Source organism: Xiphophorus hellerii, chromosome 4, assembly GCF_003331165.1.
Source record: "Xiphophorus hellerii strain 12219 chromosome 4, Xiphophorus_hellerii-4.1, whole genome shotgun sequence".
Taxonomy (NCBI): domain Eukaryota; kingdom Metazoa; phylum Chordata; class Actinopteri; order Cyprinodontiformes; family Poeciliidae; genus Xiphophorus; species Xiphophorus hellerii.
In genome coordinates, this window is record NC_045675.1 from 15,227,172 (window position 1) to 15,254,185 (window position 27,014).

The 27,014-nt window shown below is 39.2% G+C and overlaps 2 protein-coding genes across 2 annotated transcripts; one reads left to right on the plus strand and one right to left on the minus strand.

The window, feature by feature from the left end:
* The first annotated feature begins 624 nt into the window (after positions 1–624).
* On the plus strand, positions 625–17,342 carry dbndd1 (dysbindin domain containing 1). Its single transcript, XM_032561409.1, has 4 exons — positions 625–1,139; positions 6,608–6,751; positions 10,779–10,916; positions 16,264–17,342. Exons 1-4 carry the CDS (start codon positions 1,109–1,111, stop codon positions 16,416–16,418), a joined length of 468 nt encoding a protein of 155 aa, XP_032417300.1. The 5' UTR covers positions 625–1,108; the 3' UTR covers positions 16,419–17,342.
* LOC116719055 (AFG3-like protein 1) lies at positions 17,224–26,628 on the minus strand. Its single transcript, XM_032561408.1, has 17 exons — positions 26,234–26,628; positions 25,444–25,528; positions 25,252–25,311; positions 25,038–25,150; positions 23,672–23,818; positions 23,510–23,584; positions 23,301–23,425; positions 22,933–23,206; positions 22,697–22,834; positions 22,463–22,616; positions 22,278–22,385; positions 21,032–21,157; positions 20,728–20,838; positions 20,198–20,313; positions 19,901–20,101; positions 19,579–19,773; positions 17,224–19,510 (listed from the first exon to the last, which is right to left on the minus strand). Exons 1-17 carry the CDS (start codon positions 26,324–26,326, stop codon positions 19,373–19,375), a joined length of 2,259 nt encoding a protein of 752 aa, XP_032417299.1. The 5' UTR covers positions 26,327–26,628; the 3' UTR covers positions 17,224–19,372.
* Between the last annotated feature and the right edge of the window lie 386 nt (positions 26,629–27,014).

The following is a 27,014-nucleotide window of genomic DNA, read 5'->3' on the forward strand; positions in this document are numbered from 1 at the left end:
AAACAGAAACATTTTCATTTAAATTTGATCAGGATTGAACTTTAGTTTTTAAAAAATAAATAAAGTAAAATAAAGAAAAACGTAAATAAAGAGTGAAGAAAAAGAAAACTCTGGTTCATTGGAAGGAAATCATAAATTAGCATTGAATGTCTGTTTTATTCTTGAGATAAAATCTAACTTTTCACTTCTAAGTTTTACAACAAAAAAAATTACATAAAATATTTGTGCTGTCTGTTTTTCTGACCAAACAGCTCTCTCAAACACTTTCTTCTTTCTAAATCAAAAATTGTGTTCTGACAACGTGACATTATCTCATTTTTCCAGTAGAGGGCGAGCTGCACCAGCTTATTTTACTGGGAAGAGGGAGGCTCCATTTCCTTCTTATCTAAAGGTATGGCAATTTCTTTTTTTTCGCTCTAACAAACTGTCTTTGTTGCAGTGAACAGCTCTTCATTGCCATCCAGACACCACGCCTTAATTTTCAATATTTCACACTAACTGACCCAACTGGGTTTGTCAACTTGACTTATGGGTTTGTGTCCCATTCTTGCACGTGTCCTCCCTAGTATTCCTCCCACCAGCTTTCCGTCTCCAGTGGTCCACTGCTCCCCCTGACTCCCCCACTCTCTCTTGCAGTCTGGGCAGCTGGCCAGCCCAGCCCTCCCCATTTTTCTCTTTCTCTCTCCTCTTTGCTCTGGATTTCTCTCTGTTTTCTGCACACACCGAGCCAAGCCTCACAATGCTGCGTTTACCAAAGCAAGTGGCTGATAAATTTGCTGTGATGTCGCCGTTGCCAGACCTCCCTGTCCGCTCTGTAGTCTTCACATGGCTCTGATGGCAGAGCGGGACAGGTGGACTGAGCTGGAGGAGGAACTCCACATCTCCTGTTTGGGACAATTTGCACAGCAGTAGAGAGAGAGAGAGAAAAAGGAAAAGGGTGGAACAGAGCCAGTTCAGAGCTTAGGTCTCACTGTGTCCACCCACCTCCACCACCCCCTCTTTACTCTCTCCTATGCACATTCACTCGCATACATTCCCCTTCCCCATTTGTCTCCTCCACTCTCCGATGCTGGTGTGGTGAGCGGCAGAACACTCTCGGCTGAGCTGCATGGAGGCACAGGGAGGGGCAGGGAGCCCAGGTAAGAGCCATTTTCCTGTCCTTTCTTTTAAATGCCACAGCTGGGAACAGGGCTGAAGCAGAATCCTGTCTCGCTCCAGGAGGCTTGTGCTAAAAATTATGCCTTTTTGTTCCCTTTTTTTCAGATATACTGTGTGACTATCTCTGCTTTTGGTCTCCGATCTTAAGCAACTCTTGAAGAGTTCATTAACCATATATGTGGTTAAATATAGCACCAAAGCACTACTTATCATTGTTCTTTTACAAGGGATGTAGTAAAGGAGGGTTGATTTTTTTTCCCCATTCACACAGCTTAATCTGCTTTTAAATCAGCTCACAGGAGGTCAACCGTGCAAAGGCTGGACTGCTGAAATACAAATTGTGGAACAATAGTGTAGCCTTTGTGTAAAAGCCACCCAGAAAAGCCTGTGCTACGGTGGCACTGAGGACGGCTTTATTATGGCTGCTGGACAGAATCATAATTGAAAGTGATGACGTTACAGCTGCATTTTGTGTTTAGCACTGGTATGCTATAGATAACATAGGAGCCCTCAGCAACACGCCCATTAAGCTGTGATGAATAAAAGGGGGATGTTCAGTTTATTGAATTTTTTGGGGGGGTAATAAGACATGAAGACAAAACAATTGTTTTTGACAGCTGAACATTATTGCTCTATAAGTCATTCAGGATTACCTGAAATTAATTACACATATTCTTCTGTTCTGCTAGATAAACTAATCATGAAAACACCCAGTGGTTTGCATTTCTATTACAAACATCTTCGCACATTTAATAATCAAACAAGAATTCAGTTAAAAGTGAGCGGCTGCAGCTACTTTATGCTGATGCAATTGGTAAGTGTGGTTTGTACACCATTTCAAATGGAGCATTACCAATTCAGATCCAGCTGCTGAGAGGAGTCAGTGTTACAAAGTCATAATTGTCCTATAATGAGGTCCATAAGCCACCAGCTAAATTACAGAGCTAATCTCATAGAAGTTTTCAATACTGAAACAGTTCTAAATTATTTATAAAAGAGTTGTCCTTAAATTAACGCCACAGATATATTAAAAAAAAATAGCAACAAAAGCAAAAACAAAAAGCACCTAAATGTGTCTGAAAAATAAATCAGGACTGAAATAAATAATTTGTAACAATCCCAATTCATGACATGAGTGTACACTTGCTGCTAAATCAACCAGGTTTTAAATGATATTTACCGTTCTCTGATTTTAGTTACACAGAGGTGGAGGTGTGACTTCATTTCAAACACTTAAATACACACTTTAAAAACTAACACTTTCTTTACTCTTGAATTTTTAGCATCTCTGTTTTCCCAGTTATCCCAGTCATGCAGTACCGGTACAAAAGTTGAAGACATTGTTAAAATGTGATTCAAAATTATGGGACCTATGACGGTTCCTTGTGGAATTCCTATTTCAATTCTGGAATATTTAATGTGATCAATTAGAAAACATTGTTTCCCCAAATTTGGATATAATTCAAAGCATGACAGCGGCTTTTCAGACAGATTGTGTCTTGAGTGATTTGAGATTAAGATATTGTGTTAAATGCCTTCCTATGCGGTAGTATTTCCTTTGCCAAGTAGCTGACAGTCTCTCACCAGTGTTTGCTTGCTAAAGCAAAATGTGTCCTTAAAGGGTAAAATAAAAGTCAGTAAAATGACACATTTCATGAAGGTTTAGTGTATATGAGCTATCAGGTAATTTCAGGTCATTTGTATTTAATTATTGCTCATTTGTGTTGTCATTGAGTACTGTGGAGATAAACTCGGGATCGTTTGCCATCCATGCCGTCTAATTATTGGAGGAAAACCTTTCCTTTGTCATCAGTTCTACTCAGATTATCTGTGGTTGGATTGTTAAGGAATGCGCCATGTGTTTGCAAACCCTAGCAATTTCCTATTGCTGGTTGACTGACATGAAACAAGACAACAATCGATATTAACAACAGAAATTATTTTTGACTTCATGACTTAATGACTGTAAACCAACTCAGTTTGGCAGGAGATGTTGACTGAAAATATAAAATCACCCCCTACAGCATGAAGGTTGTGTATACTTTACATATATAAACACAGAATACAGAAGAAACATTGACAGCATCCTGAATGGTGTATTAATTTGTCCCTCTTGTCCTGCAGTAATTGAGTGTTAATTCGAGATCAAATTCAATCTGACCCCAGATAATAATCTCACTCTAGACCATTGTCATACTCCTATCTATTCGTCTTCCTTCACATGTCCTGGGTTAGCGTCTGCAGAGACAGTTGCAGCAGACCGATGCAGTCAGAGGGCAGCCGCTTCCTGAGAGAGACGCATATATAACAGCCAGCTTTGTTTTTATGTGTAAGCCACCCTTACAATTGACCCGAGCTTCTTCAGCAGGTGGCTGCTTGATCAGGCCAGCTGGGTAAACTTCTTCTCCTCACATGTAGATGATACTGGGATGTCTGGAAAGGCTCTTTTTGTCTGTTGCCATTTTTATATTCTGACTGAAGTCCAGAATCATCTTTCGCCAAAACCACAGATGCAAAAAAAAAAAAGAAAAAGAAAACTCTGTGGGAACTTTAACATGACATGCATTCTGAGCATTAGACATAGATAACCGTAAAACATCCTGCATTTTAAAACTGTTTTTACATTCAAGTTCAGCTTTTATGGATATATGGCTGAACAGAGACACTGCTGTAGAAACTGAAACCCATCCCGCTGTCCAAATATTGAGTAAACATTTCATTAGAACTACAGAGGTTAAACTGAAATCTTTCAAGGCGCAGCTCCTCAGTGGGGGAAATAAATCAATACCCAACGAGTGCCATTGCTTCTGAAAGGCATATCACAGTATGTCCATCTTCCCCCCTCGCTCTACTGCATTCAGCCGTCTTTGTTCCAGAAATTTAATAATCTTTGAGCATATATTGCACGGAGAAATGGTGGCCGCCATCTGCTGAAACCCATCTGCTGCACTCCCACACTGCACTGCAATAGTTCTTCAGGTCTGATCGTTTCTCCTTAAAAACGGAAGATTTTTAATATCATTGTGTAGTTTCTAGTTGCTCGACCCACCGTCAACATTTTTGTATTTCGGTGAAATGTGCAACACTTTTCATGCACCTGTGCTTTTCTTTGCCCAAGCTTTGTTTTCAGCTGTGTCTTTGATGCCTTAACCCCGATCAAGCAGAACCTCTGTGGAGCATTAACTCCTAAATGTGAAAATGTGCTATTATAAATTCGTTCTGTTTAGTGACTTTAGAAGTGAAGAGGATGATGGTTTTCTAGTCAACCCTTAAAACACAAACTCATCAGCTGAAAGAACGTGACTGCATGGTGATGAATATCACATCTGAAAATGAAAGGAAACATAACATGATTGTCTAAAATTCATGTGATGCTCCATATCCCTCAAAGAATGTTTTCCTAAACTTCCTCATTTTGTTAGGTTGATGCCGGTCCAGACAGTTTGATCTAAAATCTAAGCGAATGTTGTCTGCTGAGATCAGATTAATACAAGGACAACACATTATGACTCGCATAGTTTTTCATTTTCAGTGATCTCACGAGGTTTGTTGACTGACGCACTGTAAAAAAAACAACAAAAAAACTCTTCTATTAGAATAAAAAAGAGCATCTTCTTTATCTACACCAATTCAGTCCACCATACTTTTTTTTTACCCCTCCAGGGGGTCTTTTGTGGCTCTAGTGTCCCTTATATGATAGTGGGCTGACAGGAAACAGGGAAGGAGAGGGGGGAAGACATGCGGCAAATTTCGTCGGGTCCAGGAGTCGAACCCACAATGGCCGCGTCGAGGACTCAAGGCCTCCAAATACGGGTCGCGCTAACCGCTACGCCACCACGGCACGCCCCCAGATCACCATACTTAACGTGTAAAATAACAGAGAAGGTGTTGAGAAACTTTAGCGTTGAAAGAGAAGTGATCACACTTTGTCTCTACATTTGTCTGTTCATTTCTATTCAGTATTGCACTAATGCACATTTATCTCTGCTGTTAAATGCTCCTATAGATCACAGTGCTTGTGTGATTTGGGTTCTTGTTGAAACACCTAGTTTTATCATCGATCCTTCTGTCTTTCCAAGAGCATTTCCATCACAGGACTTTTTTTTCCCTCAAGGCTTTTGGAGTCATAAAGACAATTATGTTTCTTTCTTGTAAAAATAGAAATAACCAACAGTTTGGTTTTTCGTAAAAGATGAGAATGTTGTCCTGGTTATGTCTGCTTGGTCAAGCATATGTTTTCCATTTTTTTCTATGATTATAATCTCTTCTACGATGTTTAAATTGTGTTTAATTAAGGCATAAAATGGGAAGTTAACATTTTTCCAACACAGGAATCAGCACATTGACAGCAATGGCTGCAGGGACACAAAGAAAGGAACATTTTCCTCATCAACAATTATTTTAATCTTTGATCATGAGAACAAAGGAGGGAATCAGAGAAATGAAATCTCATTTTGTGTATTCAGTTTCAAAGCTCAACACTGAGTGGCTCAGTGTGTGTCTTCACCTCTTTGTTGTACTTTCTGCATTGTGTCTGTGCACTGCTGTGTCAGATAGAGCTGTCGTTTCACCACTAAAAAATTTTGCTTTTTTATGACATCGCTTACCAACAAGCCTAAAACTTTAGGGACTTTGGACAAAAGTGGAAAAGCAAACATTTATCAGCAGGGACATGATCACTGGGTTTGTTTAAATAAAATTAAAAACAAAGGTTTATATTGGAAAAACCATTTAAAGGTTCTAACAACAAAAATGCTCACATATTTTTCAAACATGTTAACACTTAAAATATATGTTAATATGAGCTGTGGATAAAACCTGCAATTTTGATTCATAAACTTGACTAGAGGTTGTAAGAATGAAAAATCAATCACATAAGCGAATGTAACAAAAATGATTGATGAACACAGAGTTTTTTCAGTCAGAATATGTCTAACAGAGTATATACACAAACTTGAAAAGCATAATATAAAGTTTGAAAAGTTTTCTAAGTCTTGATAAATATGGAAAACTAAAACAGAGTATGAAACATTTTTTTTATTCCCGGCCTTTATTCTTTGATTGTCTAAATGTATTAATCGTTCTGTCTTGGCCCTCTGTTTTAATTTTCTACCTTTTTCCCTCCACCCTACCTTTCCTGCCTTATTTCAAGTCATTCATCTCATTGCCACTTTTCTTAGGTGCTTTTATTCCTTTGCTATCATTCGGTCCCTTCTCTTTTGAGACAATGAAGATGTCTGTGTCAAGCTGACACTCTGTTCTGAGAGTCAGATTTCCACATTCTTGTAACACTTTTGTTCCTGATTTTTAAGTGGAGATCAAACATATAGAAAAAAAATCTAATTTCCTAAAATGTTTTATTTTTTCAAAAATGACAAAGATCCTTGGATCAATAACTTTCTTTACCTCCACTCTCTCCCTTTCTGTTTCTGGGATCATGTGACAATAGAGCCCAACAAAGACATCCAGAAGCTACTGAAGCCGTCCAGCTCAGGGGATTTATCCAAGGAGCTGTTCCAGCACCCGTCAGGGGAGGCAGAGGGCAGCCTGTCGGGCCACACTGCCAGCCTGCTGCACATCAGCGAGAAGAGACGTAAGTGTCAAAAAGATGGGTAAAGACAAGGAGATACGAGGCTAAGAAACATTTGAGAATATTGCTTCACTAGAAACGAACCCTTTGAACTTTTAAAAGTGAAACTTTCTGACAGATTAGCTGCCACACTTCTCAAGGAAAAAAAAAAAGAAAGGCACTTTCATTGTTAATGATGATAAAAACTATGTTGATTTAGATCACATCTAGCATGCACTAATTCTAAATTTTTAAGCCTTCTTAACCGTCTCTGTCTCCTTTAAGTATTCTGCTCCACCAGACTGCAGTGACACAGTTTCATCTGAAAGGACTCATTGTGTCACACAGAGGCTCGTGTACATGTGCCACCAAACCTCACGGCCACTGAAGCACAGCAACTGAAAATACAGAAGCGACATAAATGACAACAAGGCCACTTTTATCTGCTTCACTAACTAAACAGGTCTCTGGGATTGAAAGTGACACATCAATCAGCCTTGCTACCTGGCAGGTCAGATAATATGCTGAGACAGGGGAGGGAAATCAGTGAGAAGACGATGCTTGAGGAAATAAACGACCAGAATTTTGGTTTAAATGCAAGATATTAATGATACTATCTTAAATAACATAAATTATTTGAGGAAGATCTACTTAAAACTTTAAATGAAGCAAAAGATGATCCACATGTTTCATGCTTAATGTGTCTGAGATGCTTGGGGTGTTGCCCTTTTCATTGAATTGTGTCAAATCCATCAGTTTGCATGCAGAGAGAGATTTATTTACATGTGCTTTACGCAAAAAAATTCTCCCAGTTTTTTCGGCTTCAGCTAAGACGTGTCTCAGCAGGATTTAGTAGTCCTCCCCAATCATGTCTCAGAGGCTCTCTGATCATCTTTTGAGATGAGGCAGTTGTTTCAGTGCCTGCCTGGGAGTGAAATCACACTGATCAATAATTTAAGAAGTGAGAGGGCATAGAGGATGCAAAAAAACATGAGGGAAAAAAAAAAAAAAAACGTCTGAAAAGGAAGCGTAGCTGATTGGGAATTATGTTGCAATAATAAGGAACATTTTTACCACATTATGTCTTATACTTATGTCTTTTTTCCTCTGTTATTGTTGCACATTTATCATCTCTCCTGTAGCTTCAACTCTCCCTACTTTCCCCATCATCCTTCCTCTCCCGCTTTTCTTTTCATCTCCTCCCCCACAATTCTCTTCATGTTTCATTGCCTCTAGTTTCCACTTACCTCCGAAAAAAGATGCTCATAAAAGTAACTGCTAACAAGCCTCTTTCAGTGAACTAAATGAAAAATATATTCCTTGAAATACTCAGACATAATTGTAAATGATAAAATATGTCTATTATCTATATTCTCTCATTTTTACAGCCTCCTTGTTTCAATCCCACATGTCTCCCGCTACACCCTGTGTTGAATGTTCTTAATATATTTGACAAATTACTCATTGCTACTATTTCAGCATGATGGATACTCTTCTTTAAATCAATATTGGGTCTGTTTGGTGTAGAATGGAGGAAATGAGGTACAGCAGACAAAGAAACCAGCAGGAGATTTGGCTCTGCCTCTTCAACATGAAGCAGCCTTGAAAGCGGCATGCAGACGGGATAATAGCAGTTTTCAGCCTGCCATTCTCCTTTTGTTCTCCTCTCAACGTCTGACCCAAGAGCTTTGCTTTAGACTTTACAGGGTAAACTGTTGCCAACTAATTTATGAGGAAATCACACGTTCATCTGCTACTGTTTCATATCTAGATCTAAGCTAAAAAAACAACATATGTTGTTAAAATGCCATGTTCTTGAGATGTAAAATCATGAGACAAAAAATCATTTTAAAAGTGGATTCTTATTAAGTTTAAAAACATGTAATAAAACAAAAGGTGCAATAACCTGAGTGCATAAGTACGTTTTAAGTCAGTTTCAACAGTCAGGTTCTTGAGTTAATGTCTGCCATTTGTTAGGAAAACTAATTAAATATAGTAAAGTTCAACTTTCTAGTCAGATACTCCTAACATTTGCACATTTGCATTCTTCTACTAAAGCCATAATTTGTAGAGATGTCATAAACTGGGAAAAATTATATTATTGTACAAAGGTCTTAGTCTGGAGAGAGTCCAGGGCAGTTTATATAAATACCACAAGAACAACAACCGGTGGGGCGTGCTGTGGTGGCGCAGGGGGTTAGCACGCCCCACGTTTGGAGGCCTTAGTCCTCGACGCGGACGTCGCGGGTTCGACTCCCGGTCCCGACGACCTTTGCCGCATGTCTTCCCCCCCTCTCCTCACCCTCCTTCCTGTCTGCCTACTGTGGAAAAAATACGAGCCACTAGCGCCGCAAAAACTCTTCGGAGAAAAAAGAAAAAAAAAAAAAAAAAAAAAAAAAGAACAACAACCGGCAATAACAGGAGATAATTTGGAACCACAGAAACATTGGAGGTGCTAGACATTCTTCAAAAAGTCCTAAACATAAAAGATGGAAACTGATCACAGTGGCTTCCAAGAGACTGATAGCAACACTGAAAGTCCTGCGGGAATTTGTGCCAAGCATTGGTACATGTGACAGCAAGCTCCTAGTTCCCTAATCTGTTCTTCCAAAGAAAACATCCATACGTGGTTAACATCTTTTAAAGTTTCACAGTGAAATATGGTGGTGGCTTTATTCTGCTCTGCGGTTACTTTTTTATTTTAGGTTAATTTTGCAAAGTAGAGAAACGAAACAAAGGATCGTTCAACTGCTCTGATCCTTTGGTGTTCGGTTTTTGGTTTCCTTTAATGTTTCTGCTTTGATCATTTCCTTTAAAGACGCAGTATTAAGTATTTTAAAGGAACATAGTGCGACTCTATAGCATATTTATGTAACTATGTTACCTTCTGTTGTTGCGCAGTTCCACCAGGTGTTTGCTAATTGTTGCTGGCTGGTCTGAAGGAGTTGAGTGGGGGAGGTGCAGGGAGGGAGGCAGAAGCTTGGTAACTTGGATACTGCATCGTCGAGGAGAAATAGCCACGCCGTGAAGGTGGTGCTAGGTCAAATCAGTTGTTTAGGACAGCTGAATAGTTGTCTTAGGCATTTTGTCCTTGGGTAAGACACTTCACCCACCTCTCCTGCTGTGGTGGTCAGATTGTATGGCAGCCTTGTGTCTGTCAGTCTGCCCAGGGCAGCTGTGGCTACAGTCTAGCTCACCACCATCGGCATGTGTGTGAATATGTGAATTACTGGGCGTAGTGTGAAGCGCTTTGGGAGTCCTCTGGACTAGGTAAAGCGCTATGTAGCTGTTTGTGCATTGGCTCTGCCAAACGAAACCTAACAAAAATAAACTGTTTTGAAGGTGGGCACACTCACTCAGTCAGGTTATTGCAGCTTTTTGGATGTTTATCTCTCTTCCAGTCATAAATTTGTTTCTAGTGGAATTTTGTAAGATATATGTGAAGGTAGTGAAAGTTTGTAAAGTGATTAATCATTATATCAAAATCTGCTTTTGTATTGCAGTGTGCACACTTTTTGAGCTTCTCACTTTAACAATGGAGAGAATAGCAAATGCTTTTAGACTCCTGCTGCACTGCATATATAAATTCCTTGCGTTTCCGATTAAAATTTTGCCCTTGCCTCAGTGCATTACCAATTCAGCTCCCCTGGATACCTGGTTGCAGTGCTGAGTCACACACTTTAATGCATGCTACATGTAAATATGACCCTGCTGCGTAAGGCAGCAGAGCGTTTGACCTGATGAAGAACAAGCGTTGGTAATAAAATGAACAGGTGCAGCGTAGGGGAGAAAAATGAAATAGTGGGGTGGTAAAGAAGTGGCTGTATTCATCTCCTTCCAGCCTACAGTCACACACACAGGCGTCAAGCTAAAACAAATACACTCAGTGTACAGCAGTGAGCACTGATGAAACTGGAAATGTTTAAAAAAGACACAGAAAAAGAATAATTGTCCAATAATTTGTAAGAGAAATAACAACGTGCACAACTAGTATATTTTTAGCCCTTCCTCCTGACTGAGAGCATGCTGGTTTCGTCACTGTTGTTCACAGAACCTCTGAGCAGTGTGTCGTCTCTGGAGGTCCACTTTGACCTGTTGGACCTGACTGAGCTGACAGACATGTCTGACCAAGAACTGGCTGAAGTCTTCGCTGATTCTGATGAGGAAAACCACAGAGAGTCCCCAGCAGGTAAGCCCTGTGCTACAGTAAACGCAAAGGAAGGAAGTAAATGAAAGAGATTTACAATTATTGCTTAAGTAGCAGTTGTAGCTCTGAACAGACAAAAACACAACAGTTCAATCAGTTCAATTGTTCTCCTCCATCCAGGAAAAAAAAAAGAGCTCTATCAGACATAACTCGGCCTGGCACAGTATTCAACGGATGACAAAAGAAATCTACAGTAACAAGAGAAATGTAAAGAATCGTTAACATTGAACGAAGAATGTTGATAAATGTGTCTGAGCAATCTCACAATAGAGCTGAGCCATCCATTTGCAGATGAGTCTGTTTCAGCGAGTTACAGTTTCAAATGATTATCGCAACAGGATCCAAAAAACCCTGCTGAGCAATGAAGAGCTCAAAGGTCAAGTGACCCTCAGCGTCACAGATAGTGTTCATATTTGTGGGGAGATTTTTTTTATTTATAATTATTTTTAATGATAAATACAGAAACAACCATAAAAATTAAAGCATGAACAATAGTGGTAGTAATATTAATAATAAAATAATATTCAGTGCAAAGTAGCCTACAATGTCTTTTTTTTTTTTTTTTTTGGTGGGGGGCAGTGAGGGACCTGGATAATGGATAGGGGGGCGCTGGCCCAAAAAAGGTTGAGAAACACTGAGCTAGACCAACACAAAGTAGCTTATATTAATGAAGTACATGTTTTTTTAGTTAAAAATATGAAGGGAGATAATCTCTCTTCATTAGGTTTTAAAATAACATCTTAAACTTTTGAACATCTCATTGAACATTGTTCAGTCCATCATCTGAAAACCGGAAGACATAACAAACCTAACAATAAATAGACACACACTGAAACTGACAGGCTGGGCGAAGGGAGGATTAATCAGAGATGCAGCCAGGACACCCAGGGGAACTCTGAAGGAGAGATTTATATCTCAGGTGGGAAAATCACTTCACAGGACAATGTAGCCTTCGTGGAAGAGAGGCAACGAGAAAGATTAAAAAATAAAAGAGGCAAATGCCTTCTGCCGCAAGGGGACAACTCAAACATAAGGAGGGTTGAGAACTTACACTTCAACCTCAAAGTGAGTCATGGTGGTGGCATGATGGTGCTGAACCTCTTTCTAAAATGGTTCACCGTTTTTGGTGAAGAAAGAGACAAGACTTACGTCTTTATGGCACACCAGCAGTCAGGGTGATGAGGAAAGGATGTGGGCAACACAAACAAAAGCATGAAATACATGTGCAGAAAAGTTCAGACTGAACTCTTAGACGTGGCACTGAAATGTGGAAGCAGTGTTCGCTCAGCTCTAAGCAAAGTGGCAAATCAAACAGATTTATGTAATCAGTCTCATTGCTGCTGTCTCACATTCACCTCTGAGCTAAAAATAGCATTTTTGTCATTTTCTCCTTGAACAATGCAAACACCTTCATCTTCAAGAAATCCACCCTCTCCCTGTTCTCTTTTCTGTTTATTACTAAAACTAAAAAAAAAAATTATTTTTTTTATTTTAGTCTCGTACAATGAAAGTGGAAGCATTGTAATCTTACATTTTATAATTGTCTGACCTTGAAGAAAGTATTAAAAGTTGTCTAAAAAAAAAAACCTTTCCTCTTTATTTTGGCATTTAGAAGACAGAAATCATTTTGCTGATCTTAACAGGCCTAAAATAGAAAATGTTTGGTATGATTTAAAATCAGACAGTGAGAAAAAGGTTTTGCATCTTTTAAAACAGAATTTGTGAAACTAAACAGGATCAGATTTTCAGGCAACTATTCAGAAAACACGCGGTATGTTCACAGAGCTACAGAGATTTTAAAAGCAAGACGCAGCGATATGCAAGATTAATTCTTTCTGACAGCTAAAATACATGAGTGAACGAAATATCAGTTTTACATTGGATTCTACTTTTTGTGAATTGTGAGGTTTTCACTCTAACTCGGATCAGATAGCGTTAAGCTTTGGTTGCGAGAGAAAATCGCTCAATGGAAAAATAGTGAGGATGTATCAGGGTTCAGACGATGGTTAAAGCGGGGAGAGAAGCTGAAGATGGGTGAGTGAGTTCAGGCTAAATGCAGGCTGTTAAATAATTGATTTTCCCCTTCTGGAAACAAAGCCTGTTTCTTCTCAAGCCATTTAAGCACAACCAGAATGCAAGGAATTCCTTTTTGCACTTTGTCTTCCTAGTCTCAAATCTTGTGTCGTCTGATTTTATTTTCACCTTCCTTCAGGCAAGCAGCAGTCTAAATCCCTATTTAGATTGTGTAAGTTTGGACATGTGGCAAAGCATGTTCAGTCCAGAAAGCTCAGAACAAATAGCAATTAAAGGCTTTTTATTCTAGAGAATCTGAGCAAAAGAATGACGGGGATTTAGTTGGTTTGCTCTTCGTTTTATCCTCAAGTCAGATTCACGAAACATAAAATTTAGACACACACAGACAACCCACCACGGGCAGAGCTTTGTCACTTCAGCTGCAGGACGAATGTATGGATTTCAGAGAACAAAAATTAAACACAGAAGCATTGGTCCAGGATTTTACTGAAGAGAAGCATAGAGTACACAGATGTAAGGGCTCTTCTTATTGGAGAGAAACAGAACGAAACAGAGCTGGTAGTATCATCTGTGAGACGATAAACAAAAAGAGGAACATAATGACCAAAACATCTGCCTCTCATTCTGCTCTTTAAAATTTAGGAGCTGCCTCTTTTGGAAACATATGAAACAATCATCCGATCTCACAATGCAACAATTTTGGTCGGGAACCAATGAAGAGAAGTCAAAATTGGGAAAAATGAGCTTTTCTTTTAGGTTTGATTAGAACTCCTGCTGCAGCATGTTGGATCACCTGACCCGTCATCGACACTACACTTGTCTTTATGCAATTGCTTGAAATGCAAACAGAAAAGTTAAGTTTGATCCCACAAAGTGCACATTTAACAGCTGCTTCCTCTCTTCAGTCATTCAGCTATGTTCCTCCTTTGGGAGCATGAGTCTGTCTATAAAAGCACCATTGAATGTAAAAAGGTCAGGTTCCGGCTCAAACTGGCTGCCTTTAGTACTTACCTAGGCCTTTAATTACTTCCAGATCATTATCAGCAACTGCTTGCCCTAGTTCACAAACTCTGGTTGAGCTGTGCAAGAAAAAAAGAAAACAAATTGTTTTTTGCAGAATTTGGGAAGAGCTGATATGGATTTTTAGACATAATTACTTTGACAGTTTACAGTGATGTAGGGTTTATTACAATGTCTTCAAATGAACAACAAGACATCTTGAGCTGTAATCATAGGACTACCAACTGTTATGTAGTTTTATAAGCTATACCTTACAAATTAGAGGAAAACTGCAGACATCGTGTGATTCAGTAACACTAAGTGAATCAGAAACTCACTGACTGAAGCAGAGAAATCTATATTTATAGCACTGTCTGTCTGGGAGCTTAGACAAAGCTGGCGCCTGCGAAAGCAAAAGAACAAGGGACAAAAAAGAAACATCTCAACTATTGTAGTTCATAAATATTTTTTCCATTTTGTCTTCTCATGTTTTCCCGCAATCCAATTGTCAGGAGAGATTCAAACAGAGCACACAAAACAATCATATGTGCATTACACAGGCAGGATTCAGCTTGCACCCGTTGCGTGGCGTAAATGCACCAGGGAGGTTTCTCTCATGGCACACGTTACTGCGGAGTCCTCGCTGCTTCACATGAGTTTGACATCTCATTAAATCCAGCAGAGGCAATCAATCATCTGAGATCAATATTTGTCTTATTCCAACGCCTCTCTTTCTTTTGTCGCCTCTCGGTCTTTAATATATGGCAGAATACGATGTGTCTCTGGGGAGATATCTATGCGGAGAACTCGAAGAGATGGGACCCAACATCAGGCTGATGTGTGCAGAGGACAAGAGCTCTACTTCACTCATTTAAGGCTGATTTTATGTTATTGACGAAGGTTCAACAACACCACCAAGTGGCATGGAGTGGCAACAACACCAACACCTTAAAGTCTGTCCCATGTCAGATGAGAGAATGTTAATATCTTCACTCTCTTTTGAGAGATTAATTTGTTTATTCTATGTGATGGTCAGGTCTCTTTTCTTCAGTGAATTTCTGTCACATTTCCAACACAAATATCAATGTGTTTAATTGGAATGGTGTGCCCTAGACTTAAACTTAACTGTGAAGTGGAAGGAAACTAGTTAAAAGAATCTGGGATTTTTTAACAATTTTTTGTATAAACAAATGTAAAATCTGGCTTCTTATTTGTATGCAGTGAGTTTTGGGATTTATATTTACCAACTTTTCACATTTAGAGATTGAAATTATTGCACATTCTAGTTTGCAAAATAGCTTGAGCTCAGTCATGGGGAGTAGAGAATTTATAAGCAGCTATTTTGAAGCTGTTACATATTGACTTAACTAAGAAATAGGTTTTGACTTGGCTAATCCAGTAGAAATACATTTTTTCACATAAATCATTGTATTACAGCTCTCATTGTGTTTGTTTTCCTGATGGGAGGTAACTCTCCTCTCCTGTCTCCAGTCTTTTATTCCAGAACTGTCCTGTATATAGCTGGTGAAGCTGAAGTGTTTACAGTGAGGTTTTCTTTGTCTTTTTTTTTCATCCGCACCATAAGTCAGAAAAAATACGTTTTTGGCTTTTGATTTAACATGGGTTTTCTAGTTGAAGCTCTTGTATGAAGGTCAGATTTTAGAAATGCACAACCATCTATAGTTCTTCCACCTGAGCCGTGGATTTCTACTGATCCTCCAGAGTTACCATGGACCTCCTGGCTTTCTCTACTAATAATGTTGTCCTTATCCAACCCAGTAGTTTAGAAGGGTTGTAGGTCTTGGTAGGCCTCTAACAAACCTCTGAGATCTCCACAGGACAGCAGGTGTTATATTAAGATTGAATTACATCGGTGGATTCTGGTTTTCTTTTTTTAATGAGGTAATTTACGAAGGTAAATGGTTTGACTGAATTTAAAACAATAATTTTCCTTCCACTTCACAATGACACGCTACTTTGCTTGTCAATAAAAAAAATGTAAAAAGGCGATTAAATGTCCTGGTTGCAAAGTGACAAAACACTAATCATTTCCTTCAGGTCTTTTTATGGAAGAGGAGTTTTCATAGTATATTGCTATAATTCTGTTTTATACTATATACAGAAATAAATGAGTTCTTGAGATAACTGCAAGTGTACTTTTGTAGGGTGCAACATTACCAACGTTAACACTCTTATTGTCCTTGCATAAACTGTTTCTGAACAGCCTGATTTATGTGCGTCTCTTTCTAAAAACCCTCAATCTGTTTAGCTCCAGTGATGTGTTTGTGGCCCTCAGGTTCCCACCAGCCTGTGCTGCCCAGGAGCGGCTACATGCGCTCTCCCTCGTGGACGCGCTGCAGTAAAGTGGAGCTGCCTCGTGAGAGGAAGCATCACAGTGACTCAGACACAGCAGATCCCTTAATGAAGCTGGAGAGAGCGAAGCATCCATAAAGCTCAACCCGAAACGAGCCTGTTGGACAGACGCTGTGGTGAAACCAAGCCACCGAGACGCCTCCATCTGCCACTGTGCACGCACGTGACGCCCCGCAGTGCTGGCGCGTTCAGGCTCAACTCTGGAAACTCGGCTCTCTGCTCTACAGACAATGATGACGTGCAATAATCCCACTGTTCCCGCTCATGTCTCACACTAACCCAAGCAAACCTGTGCAGTCATCGTGTTTTTATAGCGGAGGGTTCTTATTGCACTCTGAGCTGCCAGATGATTTAAATATTGTTGTTTTGGGGTTTTTTTTTTTTTAGATAGACAGGGTATGAGGTCAACAGAGTATCAGCACCTTCGTCCTTACAGCACCTCAGGGTGGGCCAACTTTATGAGATTGGCAGCAAAAGTTAAAGCCACAATGATGGCAGATCTTGAGAGGTTAGATGAAACATAAATTAAAACATCCTGGCGCTTATTGAGACTTACTGTTTTTTTTATTAATTCATCAGGGGTTCCTGCTGCCTGTGACGTTAGCAAAGTTAGCCCTAATGAAGATATGTGGGGTAATATCTTCATTATTACAATAAATGTGTGTTGGAATGCAAAAAGCCTGAATAAAAAAGTTGCACTTCTTTCTCTAAATTGTATAGCCAGCGCCCCCTGCAGGATTGTAGGTGGTGTAGACAAGTAAAGTCAAGTAAATACACCCAAGTAGCAGCAACTTGCAATAATTTGTTCCATACACAGATTTCTTTTTTTTTCTTCTTTGCTACCGATTCCCTCCCTCCAACCTCCAACCCTTAGAAAAATGTGTGGCTGCCACAGTCGATGCTGCAGGGATGCAAATGAGCAGAACTTGAAATGAAAATAAATTCAAAGCAAAGGTCATCATAATTTGTGTGGATGCCAAAAAAAAAAAAAAACGCAACAAAGTGCCAACATTTGTTTTAATAGTAAAATTAACTCAAGATATTTCTTTACTGTCAGTGAATGGATAACAGATTGCTTGGTTCATGTTCAGCCTGCCTATAGGAAACTGTCAATAACTGAATGCTGTGGATCAAATGTGATGCTAGAGGACGGTTGAGGATTCAATAAAATTGTGGCTCCTTTTAAGTTTTGCATTGTCATTTTCATATCCAGCAAACACCTTTCTTTTTTGAAAGAAATTGTATAAATGTAAATTAAAATGTATAAAATTAGTAACATTGCAAAGAGAAGCCAATTTAAAGTTATTCTGGTGTCTGCAACAGGTATACCCACAGGACGAGTTAAAATTTTTAAATTAATTTCTATTTCAATAATTTTTTTAAGACTACTAAAACTCAGTTTCTGCAAATAATTATGGATATGTCATTCATTCTCATTTCTAATAAAAAAAAACATTTTAAAAAGTGTCGTATTTAGCAAATCTTGAACAAATGTTATAAACTCATTTGTTCTGAGCAGGAACAGAAAACATAAACATTGAGCTAATGTGATTTACAGACAATATAAAGTCATACAGTGGTTTTCGTGTCCATGAATTAAAAGAGCTTGTCTTGCTCACATAGATGGTTACAGAAATATTTGCATCTGAAACGTCTGCCTGGCTTTAAAGCTATGGAAAACATGACGGTGAAGGCATTTTTTAACGTCATGAAACAAAATAAAACAAATCTTCTAAAATCCTAATTTAAAAAATGTATTTTCTGATAAATAAAAATGGAGTAAAGGATATTAATTTGTCTATATTTCATGAAGGAGATGATCAAGTTACAGTAATAACTTCTTTCATATGTCCATAGAGCAAATTTTACAATGAGTGAAAAGTGGGTCAATGGGCATTACGGTGCACAGAAAGTCTGCTACAGCCACAAATTCATCTTTATTGGAATGTTACATGTTGTACCAGCACAAAGTAGTGAATTGAAATTACTGAGTTGGGAATAAAAACAATTTATAGCTTCTAAAAAGTGTGGCATGCATTTGTATTCACTGATAATGCTAAATAATCCATTGAAAACAAGGGATTATAAATACTAAAAAGAAAACATGTGTGTGTCATTTAATATCTATAAAACTGCAGCTATTTCATGGAGGCTTCAGAGATCATTAACATTAATGGAAAAAAACAGCATCAGAAAGACCAAGAAATAGAGCAGACAAAACTGAGAGAAAGTAGTGGAGAAGGTTAAAGCGTAGTTAGAATATCAAACAGTGTGTTAAGCTATAAACATGTCACAGAATGCTGTTAAACCCAGTGTCTGAAAATAAAAAGAGTATTACACTGCAACCTGTCCAAGAGTTTTCTATGAAGACCAGCAGCGTGGTCTTCATAGAAAGTGTCAAAAAAAGCAATTTTTGAAGGAAACTCAATGAATTTCAGGGTGCAGCTTCATGCAGAGGACATTACTGAAAACTAATGAGAGAAAGTGCAGAACAAATTCTCAGCAGAAGCAGCTGTTGTCAGCGTTGATGGGGGATGGATGTAGCTAAATCCAGGGTAATGATGGAAGAAAACCTGCTAGAGGCTGAATGTAATGATTCAGATCAAATGGTTTAGATCAAAGCAGAGTCATGAGCTAATCAAAGGGAGATCATATTCAATTTAGCAATCTATCATAAGATCTGAGTATTAGACAGACATCCACTCTTCCATACACTTTTGCAGAAACTGAAACATTTTGCAATCAAGGCAAATATTTCATGTAGATTTGGTTCTAGAAATGTTTGAGTCATGGTGAAAACATCAGCCCTTTTTGGAGATTTGTAAAAAAGAAAAAAAAAACTCCCTTGCTTTATAGTGGTGCACAACATAAATCCCAATCAAATATGGATGGATGGATGTGGTTGTAATGTGACAAAATGTTAAGTTCAGGGGATACTAATATTTCTGAAAGGCGCAGTAAATTTGTTAATGAAGCATGTGAAAAGGCAATTTGTTCTGTTTTTCATCCTCTCCACACTTTAGACCTTCAGGTTATGGAGTTTCCTCTTTAAATTCTAATGCTTCACAAAGCTCCTCATATGAGCCGTTCTCTTGAAAAGGCCGAGGTCCAAGGAGCTCCACCATGTCCGTTCTGTCCAGAATCTCTTTATCTAGCAGACGCTTCGCCACCTGTAAAACAGAAGTGCTCTTTAAAATGCGGAAGTCTGCGTAGCGCACAGCAGGTCAACGGGTCGCACCTTTTCCACCATCTCCTTCTTGTCGACAACAAGCTGAAGTGTTCGCTGGAAGGCGACGTCTACAAGCGAGCGGACCTCCTGATCTATGAGCTGCGCTGCTGACTCACTGTAGGGCTTCTCTGTGACGGCGTTTTGCTGAAGGTGGAGGTCAAAAGAAACATGACCCACAGCCTTGTTCATTCCGAACTGAACAACCTGAAGAAGCAAATGGAAATGTTCACTTATAGAGTGAAGGTTTGACTAAAAATCCAACATGCGAGACAAACGTTTCAAATTATGTTAAATCTCGGCGGCGGTCCTGACTGCTCATTGAGCTGATTACCTGCTCGTACGCCGTCTGTGTGACTTTCCTGAGGTCGTCTTGGGACCCGGTGCTGACTCGTCGAAAAAAAACCTGCTCGGCCACGCGTCCTCCTAACATCATGCACATCCTGTCGAACAGCTGGTCCTGGTTCAGCAGGTGCAGCTCCTTAGATAAATACTGTGCATAGCCCAAACCTCTCCCCCGAGGAGCAATGGAAACCTGACGGTAACGTAAAGTAAAAATCTTCCAAATCAGATAAATAAATGTAATTACTAGGAGCTTATTGGATTATCCGGACAGGGTCCAAGGGAATACCTTAAGCAGTGGTTCTGCATGCTCCAGGAACCATCCTGCTACGGCATGACCAGCCCTGTGATACGCCACGGTTGTCTTTTCTAGAAGCTGTAACGGCTGAGTGTTTTTATCCAGACCTCAGATAAAAGAAGGTGCCTTACAGAATCAGTACTTAGCAAAATAATATTCCAAAAATGTTGCATGAAATGCCTAATTTTATTACGTTGTTTAAAAATAGACCTATAGCCTACATTTATGTATTCACATCAAAAAGTGGTTTTGCGACACATGATGTAAGAAAACTTAATGCTGTTAACATCTGGTGGGTGAATCCGCACAGAAACATTCACTATGAAAGAAAATAACGCAGTCATGAAAAAATGATGATATTAAATAATCAATTCTTTATTAAAAGATGCTTTCTTTTAATAAAGAAAGCATTTTGATATCAAATGCTTTTTTTTTTTTTTTACAAAAGAGTTGAACTTCGACAACAAAAATGAACATTGTTGCTTAATAAAATTATTCATGTTAGTTTTAGGTTGACTTACCTCCAATGACCCTCTCCACAGCCAGCTCAAAGTGCTCAGCACTGATGCACTGGCTGACATGACGTGCAGCTCTCAGTGCAGCTTCATTACAAACATTGGCAATTTCAGCCCCTAACACACAGGAGAAACAGCCACAATGTATCTAGTGAAACTGACTTGTAGCGTTTTAAAGAAAAGCTTTTGCAAGCTGGGACTAAATTGTTTTGTTCCAGCCTCTGCAGCACAATGTTCAGCATTTCTGGAAAGTTAAGCGGTAAAATTTAGCATCAGCAACAGATGCATGAGCCCCACTTTCCATTCTTACCTGTGAAACCCGGGGTCTGTGCAGCTAACTTCCTGGACAAAGCTTCTAGGTTTAAACAAGGCTCCAACTTCAGAGGTCTCAGATGCACTTTGAAGATGGATGCTCTGCCTTTTATATCAGGCAGGCCTGCAGGAAAGAGAAAACAAGCCTGGTATGAATTTTACAGTACATTTCTACTGGAAAACCAAGTTCATTTGCTGGAGGAGGAAACTGTCATCTGAATATCTAAATGAACTCAAAAAGTAGCGACACAGAACTGTGAAAAGGGGAGCTTACATTGAAATTATATTCAACTGCCTAAATAGCTTACAAGCTATAAATTAAAAAATAAAAAAAGATCTTGAGGAGAACCTTTATTTGTAAAGTGTCTCAAATAACAATGTTTATTCCTTAAATTTAAAAGGTTTGTGACGTTACAACTACAAACTTTAATGTGTTTAAAGTCACATAAGTGATTTTTTTCTTGGAAGCTGATAAAATACATTCTTTGTAAAACATTCATTTATTTAAGAAAATAAAAATGCTGCAAAAAAGGCAACTGAATAGAAACAGGTGAAAGAAGTCTTGAAACAGGTATTAACCTTGCCGATTAACATGATCTAAGTCTGTAGAGTTCTGCAGAAAGAAAGATATACAACTAACTGCAACTTCAAATTAGTAATAAACAAGCTACTCAAAAGCAAAACCCTCTGATTTAATGTTAACATTAGTCCCAACCCGAAGGTTGGTCTCCAGTTATCTTACCATTATTTCATAAAAGAATCGGTTTCAATCAATTATCATATTTGTTTTTGTCAGCAATAGACCAGCTTGTTACGAGCAAATCAGATTTTAGCTGGAACAAAAACGATCAACCATCTCCACCAAAACATAAAAGCAGCCAGACAAACACAGCATGGCTTAAATGACATTAGAGGAGAGCAGAGATGAGAAAATATGTGCAAATTTAATAAACTTCAAAGACTAAGCTTGGCATCTTATCTCCAATAGAAAAAAAAACTAACAATGTTATGCCCGGGCGTTGTTGCGACTGCTGTCGAGTTACAGCAGCAACAACGACGACACCCATGCGACACAGCATGAAAAAGCATCATGTAAACAGGAAAATGTTGCATAAAGTACAATTAAAGTTAAATTGTTGTAAAACACTTACATAAGAGCAGAAAGTTATACAACAAGACAGGGAATAAATGAAAGGGGAATGAGATTCCCAAGAGTTCAGAGAAGAGTCTGTGCTGTACTTCACCCAAATATACATGTCGATCAAAGCGGCCGGGTCTCAGCAGAGCCGGATCTAGGACATCAGCTCGATTAGTGCCGGCTAGCACAACAATGTCGGTGCTGCTGTTGAATCCTGCAGTCATACAAATAGGCCGGGGTTTTAAAATGTTGCCTAAGGAATTGGAAAAATAAATGTGCTTAAATGCTCACCATCCATTTCCACAAGCAGCTGGTTCAGAGTGTTTTCCTGCTCGCTCTGCCAGCCAAAGCTCCCGCTGCCTCTTTTCCTGCCGACCGCATCGATCTCATCGATAAAAACAATGCAGGGGGCCATCTTGCGGGCCAAGGCAAACACATCTCTCATCTGACAAAAGACCAGATCATAAGCGATTTGTAACACGGACAGATCATTTTTTAAGCAATTTGTGAGAATGGAGGACTGACCCTTGCAGGGCCCACCCCAGCAAAAACTTCCTGAAACTCGGAGCCATTAACTGTGATGAAGGGGACATTGGCCTCCCCTGCTGTGGCCTTCGCCAGCAACGTCTTCCCAGTACCAGGGGACCCAGATAACAGCGCACCCTGAAAAGACAAAATGCATGTCATGAGTAGCATGTCAAAATAATCGTGACAGTAGAAAACTGAGACGCAATCAAATATGAAAACACGCACAGACTTACCTTTGGGATCTTGGCTCCCAACTCCCGGTACTGATTTGGGTTTTTCAGAAAATTCACAAACTCCAAGATCTCTAGTTTGGCCTCTTCGCAGCCTGCCACATCCTTAAAGCAAACATTTCCAAAGTCTTTAATTATCTTTGCTTTAGATGCTTTCATGCTGAATGGATTTCCTTTCAAACTGCCGCCGTGTGCTCCGGCTATGGGCCCCTGTCGCTTTGCAAATAGTAAGCAGCCAGCCAAGAGGAACGTAGGGAGAACACTTAAAACCATCGTCCTGAGGAGGAATGAAAAGGAAGTTGGTGTTAGGACAGATGCTGGAGAAGAAAATCTAATTTGCATGTTGCTTCAGCTTAAGGAAAGACTCTCACCCGTCACTTTCACTGGTGTAGAGGACGGGTACTTTCTGTGTGGAGTCCAGGCCCATTTCCTCCTGAACCATCTCCAACTTGTGTTCAAATGAGGCCACGCTGCCAATGTTAAACCACAAATAATCCTGAAACACAAAACCAAAAAACGGCATAAGAAGTGGCCCCTTCCTGAAGAGAGTCAGGTCACGGCACGGTATTATCTTACTAACCACTTCTGATGAGTTCACTCCATCGGCCGGAAACACTTTGACATACTGTTTATTGACCACCGCTACACGACCAACCTGTGTGAACAAAACGATCTGTTTACACTATTGATGAAAGGAGATTAGCTGAGAAAGACTCCAGGAGCGGCACTGAACTAGACTTACCACGCCTTTGCTCAGATACAGAACAAAATCCTGCCAGGAGATCTGGACTCCAGTTTCCCTGAAGTGGAAGTACAAAAAGGCCGTGGTCATGCCCGCAGCGCCGAGAGCAAAGTTCTGCACAGTCTTTTCATCAAAGGCAAAATCTTTCTGGAGGACGAGGAAACGTTGAAATGAGAACAGATGAATCAGCTTCTGACCACTGTCACATTAAGTTTTAAATATTAAACCAAATGAAGCCCAAATTAAAGGTAAAACCTTCCACCACATGAGTAAAAGTGAAAAAGGTCAACTTAGTTAAAACCTTAAAGCTCAACCATTATTTCACCTACTTAGCTTTATGCATCACATCAACAATATCATGTTACTACAGACTAAGGGTTTTGTCATTTCTGAAAAACGTAATTAAACTGTATAATTGTGGTGAAATGTGAACTATTTCATAAATATATTAATTATATATTAATTCTGACTTCTACATTTTCTATGCACTGTAAAAAAAAACCGTCTCTAACTTGTACACTAAAATTCTGGCAACAACAGCTGAAGGTATTTTACTGTAAATTAGAGACTTTCTTTTTTTACAGTGCAACAATTTTTTTACACCTTCACTTTGAGCATTAAGTATTAAAAATCCCTCCGTATCCATACGAGCAGTAAATCACCTTTTCAATTTAAATGCTTATGCCCCGCTTTTACTTGCATCCACAAACAGATCCTAATCTTTAGCGGAACAAAACGTGTCACTGTTATAAGAAAACAATGTGAATTTCAACAACTTTGGAACATTTCTAATAGAAACCATGTTGGACCCAGTATGAAGCCTTACAGGCCCAGTGGTTCTGAAAGCAACATAAACTGCTTTAAGTCTTTGATCTATAGGATTAAATTCTTTTTTTAAAATTTATAAACCTTTTATTGCTTTGTTTATCCATAAATTGCTCAGCTTTTGGAAACAAACTTCCTATTTTTTCACATTGTGGTAGAAGACAACAAAGCCTGTCCCTCCTTAGTAAATCAGAACAATCTTTCATTAACAATTTATTGGATAAAAAGTTTTTTTTTTGTTTAGCTATAGGCCAGTAAAGTTACAATCAATTGAGCCTCGTTTCAAATATTGCTTTATAACAAATAAACTGCATAATTATAAAACATCATCACCTTGGCAGCTTTTTTAATTATTATCTTCTCATTTGAAGATAAAAAAAGACATTCCTGTGCTTTTCTTATCCAATCTTTCTTTTCTATGAAAGTGTTATACTATCGCATACAACTTTATTTTACAAAACAAGATAAATGAGTCTCACGTGTTTAAAGAATGTGCAGAACATTTTGACAACATAACTAAAGTAGACACTTAGATCTTCACCTTGAATCGTTTCCACCACTGAGATCTCTCCTTTTCTCCTCCTCTTTCACCCCTGCCATCATTCCCTTCACGCCTTTTGGTTCGAAGTGAGTCTTGCTCTCTACTTCTTTTATCTAAACAACAAAAACCAGATATAAATTGCAGAAAAGCAAACCACATAGCAATTTAAGAAATGCCTCTCTTAATGAGGACTTTTTTTTTTTTCTTCCTTCACTTTCTGCTGATGTTTGGCTGCCAGTTCCTTCCTTTCTCTTCGGGAACAACTTTTCAAAACCTGAAAGAACAAAGGAAGTTAGGAAATCAGATGGCTAACACTGGCCAAAAATATTTGGGTCACTGGGCCTGGTCAGTCGGATTCATTGTATTGTGTGACAGAGTAAGATGGCTTGCTGAGTGCTTCGCGTACCTTTCAGAGGCCTGTTTGAGCCGAGCAGCCGTGCAAAGCTGTGTTGATGCAGTTCTCCACATCTTCCCTGAATGAGCAACGCCATCTGCAGTTAAAAATATTTGACAGGAAATGAACATCACCAAGGTAATAGCAGAAAAGGTTCCCTAAAAGCCCTATGATTTATGGCAAGCGAGGAGTTGTTAGGAAAAATCCACCACCTGTTTTCTTCCAAACTTTACAGGATTATTGAAATCCTATTAGTTAAGTCCTTGTTGAACTAAACTCTGGGACATTTCACCTCGTTTTATGAGGTAACAATGGCCTTGCTAGTATCTCCAAGACAATGATATTGTTTTAGTCAATCTAACATAACATATTGACTCTTCTGTCCATAATTTGTGCAAAAGCAGAAAGGGAAAAACTTTTCCCACTGCACTGCTAAAAAGAGACTTCCTTCTCATCCATCATGTTAAACCAAGGACTGCAAAAAGAACATCATGGAACTGAGGAAACTGTCTCATAAACTACATAATCAAAAGAACCGGGCCTCTTGGTCCCAGGAGAATACAAACAGCCGAGGAATGATGCAGAAGCAGAGCTACTGTTGTTTGTTTGTTTGGGGCTTTGAAGGGCAGCTGTCAGCAGAGATGCAAAGTTTTTTTCTCACGACAGAAATGTTCATGGCTCATTGTAGGAACTCACGCATCTTACAGCAAATGCATTTTTCTATGTAGAAAAAATATATATGTTTTGCAAAGTTATACATTTTTATACATGCGTACATTTTACTTAAAACATTTCTTCTTACCGAAGCCCCGTTGGAGCGCAAAGTAGCTGAAACTGTGAAAAAGTTTTGTCTCCACGTCCGAACCGTCCGCGCTCGGTTCCGAAAAGACCACATGCTGAGGACGAGGGTTCCCGTCAGACAGAATAACGAGGAGCCACAGTCCCCCTCATATCTGCTCCCATCTGCCCGCAGACGCGCATCGGATGAGCCGAGAGGAAGCTGTGCTTTGCACTCATTGGAGACCAGCGCAGCACGCACCTAAGAACAAGTTCAAACCAAAGATCTCGCGAGATGAAAGTTAATTGAAGACGCATTTAAAGTGGAATGTAAATAAATATATCTCGAACATATTTCAGTTTATTACGATTATTTATCTGGTGTCTACTTTTCTAGTTTATGGCTTTGTTTCAAGATAGTACCGGGGTCAGTTCGTCTGAAATATAAACAAATCTGTAATTTCAGCAACAGCTGTCCATCAGCACTTTAATATTCGTCCACTCCACCGCGCAAGACGTCTCCAAGGGGACACCTTTCATCCGCTAGCCCTCTTCATGTGACCTCACAACATTTTTGTTATGTAATCTGACTAAACCAATGCAAAAGCTTCAATTTGGATGTATGCTTGAATGTGCCGAAGAACAAAATTGCTTTTCATCCTCAGCTGTCTGAGACTTTTGAAGGTTTTAAGTCAAAATTGATGGATATTTGAAACTGCTCATGTTTCAGCTCTCTTAACAAAATCTTTAGAAACGTGAAACAGAGCCACGTGGGTACAGTGCTCTATTGGTGACGTGCAATCTGA

Coding starts and splice junctions, on each gene's coding strand:
- dbndd1 (XM_032561409.1), top strand. CDS start 1,109: ATGGAGGCACAGGGAGGGGCAGGGAGCCCAG. Junction 1,140..6,607: donor GGGAGGGGCAGGGAGCCCAG/GTAAGAGCCATT, acceptor ATGTGACAATAG/AGCCCAACAAAGACATCCAG. Junction 6,752..10,778: donor GCACATCAGCGAGAAGAGAC/GTAAGTGTCAAA, acceptor TGTTGTTCACAG/AACCTCTGAGCAGTGTGTCG.
- LOC116719055 (XM_032561408.1), bottom strand. CDS start 26,326: ATGTGGTCTTTTCGGAACCGAGCGCGGACGGTTCGGACGTGGAGACAA. Junction 23,426..23,509: donor GAGTGAACTCATCAGAAGTG/GTTAGTAAGATA, acceptor TTTGTGTTTCAG/GATTATTTGTGGTTTAACAT. Junction 20,839..21,031: donor ACAGACCCCGGGTTTCACAG/GTAAGAATGGAA, acceptor CCTGTGTGTTAG/GGGCTGAAATTGCCAATGTT.